The 16,227-nt window shown below is 45.3% G+C and overlaps 1 protein-coding gene across 1 annotated transcript in view; it reads right to left on the bottom strand.

Moving 5' to 3' along the window:
* The window catches only part of LOC146858104 (gamma-crystallin-1-like), a 34,894-nt gene extending 19,651 nt beyond the window's left edge, over positions 1-15,243 (bottom strand). The window contains exon 1 of the mRNA XM_085648862.1: positions 15,201-15,243. Within this exon, the coding sequence (XP_085504988.1) occupies positions 15,201-15,209 (9 nt within the window). The 5' untranslated portion in view covers positions 15,210-15,243. The remainder of the gene's footprint in view (positions 1-15,200) is intronic.
* Between the last annotated feature and the right edge of the window lie 984 nt (positions 15,244-16,227).

The raw sequence follows: 16,227 nt of genomic DNA, 5'->3' as shown, positions 1-16,227 counted from the left end.
TGGTGGTAATGGTTTACTTTGCAGGTCACGAGTTGTGCTTATGAGTTCTTTGTGTCTTCCAATTTATCTCCCATGATGCCTCCTGCATTTGGGGTAAAGGTTCTGAGGGCCTTGTATAGAGATCACTGAAGTACTTGCTAAAGTGCACAGTACACACCAAACCGTCTCCTCGAGTGATTCTTTTCTATCGACGCGTCCTGGTGGATCCTCGCTTACCAGCGATTGGCCGCTTTCGGATCGCTTCTCTTCCCGCGCCTGAATATGTAATGTAATGCACTGCACGGCACTTCTGGAGGATGTCCCTGTAATTGGTGGCCGGCCCCGTCGGCGTTGTTGCGGTCTCCTTTGTTCCGCGGGACACGTTGTCCACATCGCGCATTGGGTCTGTGTGTGCGGATGTTGAAGGCTGTGGCGCCGGAGTGCTGGATGGTTTTTTCTGGCCGCTGAGGGGCAAAGGGGGTAGCAAGAGGCCGCGGCCAGCCTCACATTGCCCTGCGGGCCAGCTCGGTCATTGTTACCTTTTCTTCTCTGCTCTGCTTCAGTTTGTACCTCCCAATGTGTTGACCCACCGCCGAGAGCTGAGGCGCATGTTCAGGTTTTCATTATACTCACGCTTTCAGTTAAAACGAAGCCCACAGAACTAGAAAGTTTTAATCCCCTTGTTCCTGACACGCGTTGGAAACCGCTCATGCTCCCTACACGCGTGGCACACTGCTTCCCTAGTCACAGCAGTGCGCGTTCTAGCCTCCACACTGTTGCGTCAGCAAAAATGCCTGCACACGTACATTCCCGTGCCTGAAAATGCGGATCCACCTCGCACATAGCACAGTTGCATGGCTATAATGCAGGTTCCAATACGGAAACCTGTCTCAGCATTTCAGTGTTCCCATACGGTCCCATACCATCCTCTTGCATCCCGCATTTCGCCGTCATAATCCAACGCATGCGCTTACCGAGGTTAAACGCGGACATAATGCCGTATTGCTTGTCGCATGGCGCGTTTCCGTGAAATAATTGAATGCGTTCCCATCGCTGGGATGCCGGCGTGTCCTCTCTCAAAGGCGCTGTTGACTGCCCCGAATGCGCGGCCGCTTGGTGGGGCAGCGGGGGAGACTTGTGGTATGCCACTTGCTGTGTCTATCGCGTGGCGCTATTGTTGGTTTCCTTGAGCCCTGGCGAATTATTGGGTAGAGTGCGAGTGTGAATCGGTGTATAGTAGGTGTTGCCAGGGCCGGAGGACTCTTAAGTGTGGGAGTCTCGTGTCGTCCCTACTGGTGGGCAGTGTAGTTTATGGTGGCTTGGTGTGGTAATGCACAAGCTCAGAGTTATAGCTCACTGTTGAATATTACGACTTTAAGTTCCAAATGGGAAGTAACAAAGGGATGCCACTTGTAGGGACAGTGACCTCTGACTTATTTACATCAGGCACACTCTGTAGTCTGTTTGGGGCCCGTCCGTTGCATCAGGCAACTGAAACAGTAGCTTGTTTAGTGGGCGAGGGTGGCGTTGGCAATGGCTGCGATGAATATGTAAGGTACCTGGGATCATGCGTAGCGTTTCAATGCCTGGACATCTGCATACACGTTCTATTTGTAGAATAGATAGGTAACTCACAATGTGCGTTGGATTAATGCTAGTGAGGGCGGAGCGCCAAGGTGTCCACGGGACTGAATGCCATAGTCAGTGCCTGAGCAAGCTGGGTAGCCCTGCAGATTAGTTTTTTCCCAGAGGCCACCATCACTATTCACACTATTGTCCCCAAGCTTTCCTTTGGTTCCTGGCTTCATGTTGAAAATGCATGGCTTTATATTGCGGCCCACTCGCCATGTGACTAGGGAAGTAGGCCCAGGCTGATTGTGATTAAGTTATTCACATGTGGTCACAGATTGGTACAGGTTGGATTTGAAATACACGGTTGTTGGATAGGCACCAGGGCCAGATGACATTCCAGTGCATTGTGTCCTGGGAACTAGGATAGGGTCCAATTTTGTAAGCACGGGGAGTGGTAAATATTTGGTGTCACTCATGAGATGCACTGTGTTGGGGTGAATGATATCTGAGAGTTTTACTCCTGCGAAAAGGACATTGCCGATTAGGCAAGCCAATGGCACAGCTAGGGGTCATGGTGCAAAATCTAGAAAGTCAATTTGTAAGTAACCCACCAATACTGCTCTAACTTATACATTCAGCGATGTTAATGTGTTGACGTGAAATGTTCACCTTGGCCACGTCACGACCCACAAGAATAAAACTACATGTGGCTTCCCCGGGGATCCTCTACAGGGACACCCTCTGGTGGAACAAGGTTTAGCGCACCAGGTCACTTATACTGGAACCCCCCACCTCCAGAGATTAGGTCCCGCACAGACCTCATGACTTCCCGCAAAGTCTTTAAAACATGGCTAGTTAGACAGGTACATGAGTACATACCACCCTAACCGGTTTCAGAGTAGCGCCAGGGAACCAATTTGAACGGGGCCCATCAAATTTGGTAAAACATAACAAATGTTGGATTGGTTTTCATAATCTTTTAGGAGCAGAACATAGAGTGTTTGTTGCACAAACTGAGAGATTCGAAAACAGCTGTGTAACCACACAGGATGTTTCACAAGGGGACAGCAAGCCGTACTGTAGGAATAAACAAATAACGAAAAGAGAATTTACGTTATTTTGAAATTAATTGAATGGAAGTCAACAAGTTTAACGATATGTTGGACGGATAGTTATGGTTAAAGGTGAGATAAGGTTACATCGTTTACCAAAAGCAATGCTAAATTGCAGTGCAAGTTGTAGCAGTCGATAACATCAAATAACAACATTATATAACGATCAGTACAAAAACGGTAAAATTGTCAGTGCCTCTTAAAAGACTTTGCACATATGTTCCCGATTGTTGTGGTTAGCATTAGGTTTTGAATTGGGGAAGGAGGTGCCGAGCCAATTCGCGTATTAAAACGGTTTGATTGCTACAAATATTGGTTCAAATTATGCATATGATTGATTGGCTCGGCGGATTCTGTGTAAGATGCAAAGTTCGGGGACACCCTACACTGGTAGGAGTGGCACTATATGACTAATTCAATGCATCTGAGAGTGTGGTCAGGGAAACGTGGTCAGCAGTAACTTCTGGTATTTCTTGCCCTGCGCAAGTGAGTTCATTTCTCTCCAGTTCCCTGGGAAAGGTTTGGGGGGGCCAGGGTGATAGTTTTTACTAGTTTAGCTTTGGGCCAATGGTAGTTTTTGTCATCCAGATTCGGAATAGCTGGTATTGCAGGACACTAGAGGCGGTTGGGTGTATGTCCAAGTTAGGGAATGGCATGCTTTGCCGATTAATTGATTAAGGGAATAAAGTCGCATGGTCTAGCTCGAGCAGAGCAACTGTTACCAATCGCAATGACATGAGCACACGCACTCGAGAGCCCCCCCCCCCCCTTTTTTGCATTTATTCCCTGGTATCTTTGGCCCAAAATGCAGCATTTAGTAGGATTATCCGGTACTAGGGGGGAATCTCGTGGGCATTAGTTCCATGCCGGTGGGTACAAAGTGACGAAGCTGTGTCCCAAGTGGTGAAACAGGATAAGGGAAGGGATACATGTAGATTGATGTTCCCTGGCAGCAGGTGTACAAATATGTCAAGGTTCAGCCTAAAACCCAGTCTCAACCATGATGCAATGGTCAGCGTGTGTAAAGGTGTAACACAGAAATTGAGCGCCCAATGTTATTATTGTAGGTTCAACGCTTGAGTCATGAGATGCTGCTGTCTCTCATCTTTGCCTTGTTATTTAAAAACAGCTGGGGGTAAGGTTTCACGCAAATAAGTCATAGTAGCAGCTTAGTATTATAGAAAAGTCAGCAGCCGGTGCTGTGTTGAGGCAAGTTGTAGGCCTGGGTTTTGTGTGTCATACATAACGTATAGAAGGTATTTTGTGAGTTCCACGCTTAAGTCAAGAGATGTGGCTACCTTCAGCCAGCCTAGGTTAACACCCATCTACTCCAAGCTAATTGTTCTTGGTGGTATTGGGCCGCATTTACACAGCCCAGTATATCGCCCCTGGGGTTGTCAGTGTCGTGAATTACCAAATCTCACTGAACTGGAGGTGTGGCCGGGTTTTACACTAGCAGAAGTTTGGGAGTGCAAGCCTCCACCTAGGGGGTGGCTGGCTGAATCTGATGAACTACTTCAAATGGTTCACGGCACTGCACGTGGGAGAGTGGCAATGACCTGTGCGTACTTCAACCAGACCCCCGTGAACGGCATGCCCTCAGCTACATGGTGATGATTGAGAGAGCAGAGAGCGACCATACTTCTTGAATTGTGCACTTAAACTTTCTAGTAATGGAAAGGGCTTAACACCTTCTGAAATGAGCATGACCAGAGATGTGCTGCTCTCCACAGACATTTGACAGGTCAATGGGCAAGGCTGGCGGAAAAGCCAGATGTATTGTCGTCAGTTAAGGCGGACGTGACCCAGGTATTGGCGTGATAGAGGCACTGCTCGCTATGAAGATATGAACGGAATCATCACTGGGGCTCACAACTTATTATTTGATTAAATAAGACGTTTCATTTTTCAAGCCTCGATGTCGGTGCAACGAATTACCTATAGTACAGCAACAACGGTATAACATGGACTGTAGGCAAACCTATTAACTCCTTTCAGCAGCGGTAAAGTCCCGAAGCTAGCTTCTATTCAACAGGCAAGGAAAGTGGTTACGCTGTCCCAGTGGAGAGTAAGAACAGATTGGGATACGCAGCGGGACTAGTATAAGACGCTATCGTCGAATTTAATGTAACGTAATTTGCAAGTAGAAAGGCTAAAGCAAGGAGATGTTGCTAGAGATATGGGTCAGTTTGTAATAAACAATAGGATAATAAGTTCTGTAAGGAAGAAATTGAGACACCGGTGATGTCAGCTTGTGTTTATATAGGTAGGTAAAGTGGTTAACTCACACGTTACCTTCACCCTGCTTATTGTACTGTAGCTGTTGGGAACACCATTCCGAGCCAGGAAGGCACCTAATTTGGCCAATTGAAAAATCTTATTAGGATTGCAGGTCCACAAGCGCCTATTTCACCAACGCCTTGTTACCCATACCATATTTTCCAGCCTGAGAAACAGATTTAGGTGTTGCTCCTCTCGCTCAGCCTCTCCTTGGAGCCAAGGAGGTGGGATACGTTCACAAATTTAGTCCTCGAGCTGAGAGATGTATGCTTCGGCAGCTCAGTCAGTCAGTACCCTGGACGGGGTGCACCTGCCCAGGGTAGGGATGGACATGTTCCTGCTTGACGTACAGGAGGCACTGGCTAGCAAGGGACACCAGTAACACTTATTAGGAGAGGGGGGCTCTGGCAGCGACGGTAGCCTCCCCAGAGCTGTGGCGGAGTTACAGGGCGATCTGGATGCAGACGGGTACAGTAAGGGTACCTCTGCGACAGGCGGTACAGTAAGGGTACCCCTGTCCGGCACAGTAAGGGTGCCCGAGCCAAGGTCCAGGAGCCGAAGGGGGTTCTGGGAGGACCGCGACGGCGCCCCGTTAGTCCTTCGGGCGGTTGGGGGGCCTGACCAACCGGGGGTGTGCCACAACACGCTCCGCCCCTGCCGGAAGGGGCGGGAGTAGGAGACAGATCACGTGACCCAGTGGATGATCTGTAAATAATTATGTGCCACACTGCCGGGCATCGACCCACCGTGTGTGCTGGCTCACCAGGCGGGCGGAGCAGCAAGGGGCTGCCTGCCCTGGATCGCCCGTAAGATAACCCAATTTTATTATCATACTGTGTTGTATGAAATAAACCTGCAGCAGTTCTTCACCCACAAATAAAGTGTCAGTGTAATCTTTGGGTGACGTCTGTGTATGCGTGTTGACTGAAGCGGATGGCGGTGTGGTCACTATGCCGCTGCCCGCGTCCCAAGCAGTGGGACATCAGCAGGGCAGCATTTTAGTGGCCGCCCGTCGGAGCTTCCCCCCCCTTGCTGCCTCGCGCGCGAGGCCTACGCCCACTAGGGTTATGACCTCCTATAGTGTCGAGCTGGAGGCGGGCCGTTGGGGGCGGGGGGGGGCACGGCTTGCCCCCCTACTTAGGGGGCCCTCTCGCCCAGTTCCTCCTCTGTTTCCTGCGCGCCGCTCCTGCCTGGACACGCGTTTTCCCACCCTTTCCACTTACCCCACGTGTCAGGCACAGCGCGTTATTGGAATGTTTTAATGTTTCTTTTTGCGTTGCAGGCGGAGTTACAGGGCGATCTGGATGCAGACGGGTACAGTAAGGGTACCTCTGCGACAGGCGGTACAGTAAGGGTACCCCTGTCCGGCACAGTAAGGGTGCCCGAGCCAAGGTCCAGGAGCCGAAGGGGGTTCTGGGAGGACCGCGACGGCGCCCCGTTAGTCCTTCGGGCGGTTGGGGGGCCTGACCAACCGGGGGTGTGCCACAACACGCTCCGCCCCTGCCGGAAGGGGCGGGAGTAGGAGACAGATCACGTGACCCAGTGGATGATCTGTAAATAATTATGTGCCACACTGCCGGGCATCGACCCACCGTGTGTGCTGGCTCACCAGGCGGGCGGAGCAGCAAGGGGCTGCCTGCCCTGGATCGCCCGTAAGATAACCCAATTTTATTATCATACTGTGTTGTATGAAATAAACCTGCAGCAGTTCTTCACCCACAAATAAAGTGTCAGTGTAATCTTTGGGTGACGTCTGTGTATGCGTGTTGACTGAAGCGGATGGCGGTGTGGTCACTATACTCCCACAGTGCGGTATGCTTGTTTGGGCCAGAGGAGCCCACGCACTTACCGGCAGCACTGCTCCTGCTTCACCCTCGCCATCGTTGGGGTGGGACTCGGTACCCCAGCTCAAAGTGCTCCACGGCAGGGGTGGGCCATGCACCTGATGCCACAAAGGCACTGGAACATTCCTGCACTGCAGGATGCTTGTTTGGGCCAGAGGAGGCCCCTGCACTTACCGGCAGCACTGCTCCTGCTTCACCCTTGCCATTGCTGGGGTGGGACTAGGTCCCCCAGCTCAACGTGCTCTATGGAAGGGGCGGGGCCAACCACCTGATGCCACAAACGTCCCGTAACACCCCCGCAGCGCGGGACGCACCCGGGTAAAGCCCGGGCCAATGGCGGGCCTGTATGCGCACATCCGCGCCTGACTGAGGCCGGGCTGGGCCACACCTCTTGGCCCTTGCATATGGGACTGCAGCCCGGAAAGGAATTAAATCTTCTGGTAAGGTAAAATCATGGGGAAGAGAAAGGCAGCGATGCCGAATACCAGAAAACACCCGCTGGCCGCAACCATAACTAGCTTCTTGAGTACAGCAATGGGGGCGTTTAACAATGAAATTGAGCTTGTGGAGGAGAGGATGGGGGTCACCAAGAAAGCTCTGCATACTAAACCCCCAGGTGGAGATGCCCGAGATGGGGGTACAGTTCAGCCCCCACACCCTCCACAGCCCCACACCAGGTCAACAGTAGTAAGGACACTGGAAACCCTTGTATTTTTAATGGCGACCTCATGATTGTGACTAATGACGATCAGAGCTCACAGCTTGAGCCTAGCGGCTCACCACCACTGAAAAAGGCAAAAATCAGTAATAAGTTGCCAACGAAACGCAAGATACCCGTGGCTGGAAATAAACAGACACCTGTCAGCAGAAATAACGGGTTGCCGCCTAGGTCCAAGCCAGTTAATGAAACCACTCAGCGAGGTCCAACACAAACCAACCTCTCTGGCCTCCTGGAAAAAACGCTGAAAGTGTGCTTGAACCAATCCTGGCTGCCCTTAATAGTATTGACACTTCCCTAAAAATCTTGATTGGCTCAAGCTTGAGCTCTGTCTCGAGCTCCTTTAAAAGTCCAGTGGATCACAGGCAAAGCTCAGAGGCCTCCATTACAACCATGGCAGGCCTCATTCAGGGAGTATCAGGCGCAGGCCGCACACTACAGCAGGGCAAGAAAAATAGTTCTACCTGCGCAGCCCAGTTCAATTCAATAGTGTGCCATCCCAGGGCACAATCAGCCCCGCCAAAGAAGCCCAGTAACGATCTTGATTTTGCACCTAAAAAACATTTAGCCGCTGCAAATAATCAAGTAGCATGCACAAGACCTCAAAGAATTCTTCAACTCCCCCCGGAGGCAACACCGTCAGTAATAGTTTTCAAAAAACGTCCCTCCTTCCCCCCCTAGTTGAAGAACACTGCCAATTAAAAAACAAAGTTGTTCACTGGCTCCTTAAGACCACACAGTGTTTCAGTTGCGAAGAACTCTACGGGAGTATAAACAACATGCAACACGTGTCTTGGGTAGGCCATCATCCAAAAGAGACACCTGGCGACTGTATTGTGTTAAATTTTGGAATGGTAGGCTGTCTTCTGGATAGATCGTCCCAACTGCTCCCGATGGGAGGAGTACCCTTGGGATACTTCTACAGAAAACCCTCTCACAGTTGTTTTCCACTAATGGGGGTGTCTCTGAGTGACCTCCCATTCCAACTTATAATCGTTTTTCCCCTCTTGAGCAAATTGACTAACTACACAAACAGGGAACTGCTCTGGCTGAAACTCACACTAACAAGGAAGGGAGAGTAACAACACAGGCATATGCGGACAATCCATTGCCTCTGGCATCCCCCTGTACGGTTACAGACAATATAAAAGAGAAGGTCACACAGGCTGTATCCAATTGTATGAATAGTCCTGTGACCAGAGAGTCTGACCTCACCACGCAAGAGGGCCACAAGTTCACCTGCCTGTTTTGGAATGTAGCTGGTCTTGCGTCCAAGGTGAAAAATGATAACTGGTTAGACTTTATTAAAGGCTACGACATCATCTGTCTTCAAGAGACGTGGGCCCGCGAGAAGATATGTATAGATGGTTTTATATCAATCGATACACCAGCTGTCCGCTCGCGTGGAGGACCTGACCGAGGAGGATTGCTCACTTTAATAACTACAACTCTGGGAAACCGCAGATGTACTTCTAACCTTGACACTCCGTACTTTCAATTTATTAATGTCGCATATCAATTAAATGACAATTTTATACCTTTAATACAGAAATAGCTGCTAGCCTTGAAACGTTACTAAGCAACCACATCATGGATCTGAATACAGATTAAATAATACTATGGGGTGGGGATTTTAACTAAAGACTTTGCACATTATCACAGGTTTCTGTTTGTATCTACATAGAAGACCTCTCTGAGGGTTAAAGTCACTTTGAACACACTACCTGTGGCAATGTTTTTAACTCTATTTTATCTAAATGTTCTCTTTTTTTAACTATAGATCTGATTTCGGGAGCTGGACAGGATGAGATTACGCATAATAGTTGTGGCTGGGGCACCCTTATTGATTTTATTGCCCTTTCTGACTATTACAAGCCCAAGTCGGTACATTTTTAAATTTTAAAAGTACCTCTCACTGACTACTTTCCACTAGTAATTCGCTTGGAAAAACAAATCAAGAATCTGCCCCTACTAGTAGCTCCTCCCGTAATCCATCACAAAAATAAGGGTCTCATGTGTAAATAGGCATCTATGAACACTGAGGTGGTTTTGGGATAACCTTTAGAAAAAAATAGGTTGCAATTCCTGACCTGTCTCGAAGATGAACTAAATCCAAAGACCATGCTAGCAGCATTTATAGACATTTTTATAACTTAAATAAAACTCTAGAATGTATCAGAAGGTCCATGGCCCGCAAACAGTTTAAGTGGTTCAATAGCGATTGTACAAAAGCTCGTTGAAGCATTAAAAAACATAAGCCTCGAGATTTAGCACAGGTGAGAGCTCGTAGATGCCAATATAAAAAGATGCTAGCAAATCGCAGGGAGACTGTGGGGAAGGAGGCATGGGCAAGGCTATGCAAAGCAAGCATCACAAAAAATTGTAGTCTTTTCTGGAAGACCATCAATTCCCCCTTCTTTCAAGATAACCATAATAACACCACCGATATCACATTTCCCCTAAACAAGTGGGTTGATCATTTTCACGCAATTTATAATAACGGGGGTCCCAACTGGCACTATAGAATATGGCAATTACACAAAAGGGGTTGCGAGAAAATTAGACCCACCAACAATTAAGGAAGCCACAAAGGCTTTAGACTTGTCAAAGAACAATAAGGCTGCCAGTCCTGATGGCATACCGTCTGATCTCTTCCTGGCAAAGCCTGCCCTTTGGCTCCCAATTTTAAGTAACATTTTATGCTGTGTTACAGTAGTGGTTCCTCCAGATTCTTGGTCAACAGCAATAATTGTCCCTATTTTTAAAAGGGGAGATAGGTAAAACCCCAAATGTTACTGCCCAATATCACTAATTGACACCACATGTAAGCTGATGGGCAGGGTTCTACTTGACCACCTGGAAAGTTGGACAGCAGAAAAGGGGAAATCTTCAGACATCCAATATGGTTTTAGAAGTGACCTGGGCACAGTGGAAAAATGCCTTAACCTTTATTTGGTAATTGGCAAGGACACCATGGCAAAAAACACCAATCTTTACTTGGGCTTCATGGACCTGACATCAGCCTTCGATTGTTTGCTGAGAGGGAAATTATGGAAAAAGATGTTAGGTTTCGATATAGATGCTCCCATTCTTTAGCGCAAATGCATCAGGATGTCACGGGCAGAGTAAGATGTGGGGCAGATGGAGAACTATCAGCCCTGATTAAAATGAATAGTGGTGTCCGACAGGGGTGATTGTTAGCCCCCTTCCTGTTTTCCTAAAACATAAATGATTTGGAGAGTTTCCTGAATGAAGGGGCGATTGATGTGCCCCAGGTGCGTTGGGGAAATGTCCCCACACTATTGTATGCAGATGACTGTGTATTGAACTCAAGAACAGGTCTGGCCCTGCAGACCCTCCTCAACAGATTTAATGAATTGATGAGGGAGTTGGGCCTGCAGACCAATACTGCTATGTCACAGGTCATGGTGGTGGGGAAAGGTCAATCGCAAAATGAGACCCTGTTTTATTAAAAATTAAAAACGAGTTAATTTGTCAACTTTCTGCTACCTAGACATTCCATTTGACCAAAAAGGTTTATGGGCCCACCTCTTAGAGGTGAACGAGAGGAGTTTTGATAGAACGCTTGAGGCCCTATTCAGGTTTTTTAGGAAACTTGGTGGTAGGCCGACAGAGTCCCTTATTAATATCTATATCGCCCGATGCTCTTTTGTGATTTTGTACGGAGCTGGGGTGTGTGGTTTCAGCAATTCGTCCAACCTACATAGAACAGAAAATGTATTTCTCAGATTATTGTCGGCCCCCTAGCTTGCCTTCTATTATTTGCCACCGGGAACTGGGGTTAATCACCCTGGTGGACCGCATACAAAGTGCCCCTATTATGTTATGGCGCTCAATCTGGGTAAATGAAGAACCCTCCCTTGACTGGTAAATAATCCAAGATTGTTTAAACTGCGACCATGCCTACAAAATATCATGGCTCAGCTATGTGAAGACCCAGCTGACTCTCATGGGGAGGCAGGATTTCGTTGCAAACCCTCAGCTTATTACTGTTACAAAATACCAACTAAAAAGAGATTTTTTTTTAAATATTGTAAGAGATCATAGAGAATATAAGGAGCGCAGAAAAAAGCAGGTAGCTGATTATTTACCCGTGATTACCACTTGTGGAATTGAGCCATATCTTTTGTACCCTTTTAGTCATTTTTTTATCTTACTAGATTCACCTATTGGTCTTGTGTCCGAGTCAAATATATTTCAAGGCCCTTTTGGATCCATGCCCCTGTGATTGTATTTCAAGCTAGAACATGCTGCACTTTCTTTTCTTCTGCGAGCTATACATTATTCCACACAGGGAATACATTGTACCACTCTTGAGGGTTCGGAATATAAAAAAATGTAGGCCAGTGCTGTTTTATCTCCGACTACTCCAATCAGAATACATTTGCGAAATGATATATAGATTTATTTCAGTTGCAATTCGCTTAAGGAGGTTAGTTGGAAAATAGTGGGTCTCTTTTATTTGAGATTTTGTTTTATTTATTTCCCTCTGAGATTGTTTTTAAAATGATCACCTGCAACCGGTGGAGGATTTTATATTGTATATATAAATTTTTCTAGCACTGTCAAAAAAGCATTATTGCACTTTAAGAATGACTGACGTCAAGCCAGTTTTTATTCATTTATTCATTGGCTGAACTTCAAATTTCATCTTAAAGTTAATGATAACAAGAAAATGAACTATATTTGATTGAAACCTGTTCGTTTCAGTAAAAAGCTATTATGCACTTTATTTAATGTTTACATGCCCTGTTTAAATACTGTTGTTTTGCCAAGAAAGTTTGCACTAACATATGGCACTCTGCACTTTGAAAAACGATTGTTTTATTGCGGGGGTCTGGTTTTGTATTAAAAAAAAAAAATAGGGAAAATTGTCCTGATGCAGCTGAACATTGATAATATTGTATTCATGAGTTGCACCTGGGTTAGCTGCTCTTATGCATGGTTTTATGTCTCTCATGCATTCATGCATTTTAAATGTCTTGTATTTTTGTGGGTATGTGTGACTTTTATGGTTTACCAAAAAAACGAATAAAGTTTATGAACTGAACTGAGACTATTCCCAGGTTCTTAGCTTTCCTGACTGGTGCAGTGAGTGCCTCAAATTCCTGAGGCCACGAGCTGTGCCCACAGCATGAGTTGTCATTGCCCAGAAGAAGAATCATGGTTGTGGGCAAAATAGTTTTGGTGGAGAGACACCTTCCTCCAAGAAAACTATCCTATGAGGCTATTTCCTCTTTGTATGTGTGCAGGAGAATACAGCACACATCCAAAGATGAAAATCCAAGGAGAAATAGAAATATTTTCCTTGTTAAGTCAACATCAGGTAGGCGCACCATTATGGTGCAAAGCTATGTTTACTAGTCTTTGTAAGTATTTGTAAGTATAAGTTTGTGTCAAAATCAATGGATGCGTGGAAACACCCATGGTCCACCCATATGGCATCTACCATATGCAAGGTAAAACAAGGTAGCTCTATGGCCAAACACAAAATCTTAGTAAACCTGGGCTTATATACATGTAAATTGGGGTGCAACTTATGATGTGAGAACTTAGCTAAAATTACTAAAATATTTAAAACATATTAAAAGTGAGTTCTAGAATTGATGCCTTCTGCTACATGCATCACACCAGTACACAGTCATCTGAAAGGCAAAGTATAATGGGCAGACAGCCCGACAGTCTGCCAGTGTCGCACTGATAGGGAAAGAGTGAATCATCTCCTGTAGGCGGTGGATTGACAGTGCAGCCAGTTATTTACTAGACATCTTGAAAAGTAAGCACTTATTGCTGCAGCTTTAGGGCAATAACTAAGCAGGGGTAAATGCTGATGTTTGAAGAGGAAATATTTACATCACTGATAGGTAGAGGGCATAACACTTAGGCGTGGAGGAAGAATAACAATGTATTTTTATATAGGACTTTTCTGACATCTGCATCAAAGTGAATATACAAAGCTATAAAGCTATAAAAAGAAAATGGAGAGCTGATACAGTCTAGTCCTTACGCTTGGTGGGAGAGGTTAGTCTTTTGGCCTTTGCAATACTTTTTGAAGCACCTTCAATTTAAGATGTAAAGGTATGGAGTATCCTGCCTGAAAAAAGACCAGACCCAGACCTTTCATATCTCAATGGGCAAACAGAGGGTTGATTATGTACCCTACAAGTATCTGATCGGGATATTGAAACTTACCTCCAAGTTCAACGGCCCTACCAGATGGAACTTCCACATCGGCAAGTTTAGTGTTAATGGCGGGTCTGTGGGCCTACCTAAAAAGGACTGTCTGAAAAAAGATAGGTAAACACCTAGTAGAGCTGCATTATGGGAATATTTATGGACCTCCACAGAAACTGACGGAAATGTATTCTGGATAAAAGTGTAAATGAATTTCTAGGATCGGAATGCGGAAGGAGCGCCACCATATTTAATGGGGATCTAAAAAAGGTGTTTTCTTCATGGGGGGAAATATTTTCATTGTGAAAAAGGAAAGGCAAGTTAAATGTACAAATGTATCAGATGTACTACTGCACATTTTCTTAACTAATGGACATGCGCATCCAAAGGTTAAGTGCTGAAGTAACTTTGCAAATGTAGTATATTTCCCTTCATACATCAAGGCTTTTTTGCACATCTTATTACAGGTGGAAATTTGTATTAAACATTGGAAAATCTTACTGAAGCAAATAAAGGACTTTGGCAGTATGTACAAACCTTTTTGCTGGTCGCAAACGGGTCGATTCGAGCGCAAAAAGGATTTTTGGGGTGTGGAAAGTCCAATTTGAAATTCAGTAACCTATTATCGAATTGCAAATTGGGTTTGTGATTCAGTATAAGTAAGTGGCGTGTTTAGGGCGTCCATTCCTATTATGGAATCATAGTGGTATGTTTGAATATTTTCGACCGAAATGCAGGTGCAAAACATTCACAATATACTGCCAATTACAAATTGGTAGTAACCCATTCACAAATGGGAATGGGTCCCCAAGGAACCCCTTCCACTTTGTGAATGTTTGTAAAAGCATTTTTAAGAGGTCCCACAGACCACTGCCTAGTTTTATAAAATTAAAAGAAAAGTTTTGATTTTATTTTCTAAATGCTTCCCGTTTTCCTCTAAAGAAAATGGTCAGCATTTTTTTTTTTTTAAGATTGCTTTATTTAAAAGCAATCACAGACATGGTGGTCTGCTGACCCCAGCAGGCCACCATCCCTGTGATTTTAGTGATTGCCAATGAGTCGCAAACCGAGATCTACCTCATTAATATTCGTGATATAGGTCTATTTGCGACCCACTGGGAATCACAAATGATACTCAAAACAGTTTCATACATTTGAAATAGTGATTACCTAATTGCGATTCACAGGAAATTGCAATTATAAACTCACTATTTCAAACATTCGTACATGTGGCCCTTTGAAACCAAGGTCTTAGCGAATCTGTCTAACAGAGTTTAGATGTTTAACCCGTTAAGTACGCCCGTCAGCCAACGGCAGTAGCGAGCACTACCTCGGCAGTGCTGCGCACGTTCGTTGGCCGACGCGGCCCCGCCAACTTAATGGAACGCCCCGCACCGCGGCGGAATTTGCGCCGTGGTAAAGGAGTTAAAGCAACTGAGACTTTTGTGGCACGTGGTCTATCTCAATTACAAATCCGATTACTCTAAACTTTAATCTTACCTTTACCATGTTGGCTGATGTCAGTCAGATGTATCAGTGCCCTTGTGCTCACAGACAACATCCCTTTTATACAACCTCTGCTCTAGCGCTGCAATTCAACAAAAAAGGGATATGCTGCTTTACAAGAAGAACACTGTATAGCTGTCTTTGCTTTATTGTTTGGTGACGTGGAGAACATTCCTCCTTTTGTTAATTGCTCTTTTTGTTTTTGTTTAGTACAGGGTAAGCTTTGCTCCTGTTCAGTCCAAGTGGACAATGCATGTTTCTGGAAGCATTTTAACGATTACAAAAGGGGAATTATTTAACTTGATGATACCATCTGGAAATGCTTCTAAAATACAACTGTTTAATCAATATTTGATATTTCTGTCATTGTTATTGTAAGCATTCTCACTAAAACAAATTGAAATGAGTTTATAAGGGGATATTATACACAATGTAATCTACAATAAACACCGACCTGCACAGATAGCGGTTTCAGAATTTCAAGGTAAGTATATATACCATCAAGGTAAGTATATATACAGCGAAATTGTTATTTTACAATAGGTATTTTAGATGGTTAAAAACTTAAAGAGGTTGCAAACCATGGCGCTTGTTTGTCTATAGATCTGAATTAATGTCAATCAGAAGTATTATTTGCCAAGTGCCTTAGGTTACAACTTGAGAAATACTGGCAGCATGCTCAGTACATGTAGCACACCTGCGGCTTCACTGCGCATGCTGACCATTTAAGCACAGGATTATTGCTCGCTAGCAGTATTTTATGTTCAAATGACTGAAGCTGAATGATAAAAAGAAATTGCAAACAGGACATATATATATAGTATTTGTAGGATAGTTTCATTTTCGTGTCACCAAAGGCTGCAATTCTGCTACTTCAAACCTTTCCCCATTTTAGTGTAAGTTCCTCTCTTTGAAAAGTTCCCAGGCTGCAACTCATAAACTTGCTTTATGAATTAATTACCATCCAAGCACGTGGTATTTTTGAAAGATCATCTTTGTTCTGCATGTTGAAGGGAAGCTT

Source organism: Triturus cristatus, chromosome 3_2, assembly GCF_964204655.1.
Source record: "Triturus cristatus chromosome 3_2, aTriCri1.1, whole genome shotgun sequence".
In the NCBI taxonomy this organism is placed as follows: Eukaryota; Metazoa; Chordata; class Amphibia; order Caudata; family Salamandridae; genus Triturus; species Triturus cristatus.
The sequence above is the reverse complement of the archived record's forward strand: the minus strand, read 5'-3'. Positions and strand labels throughout refer to the sequence as shown.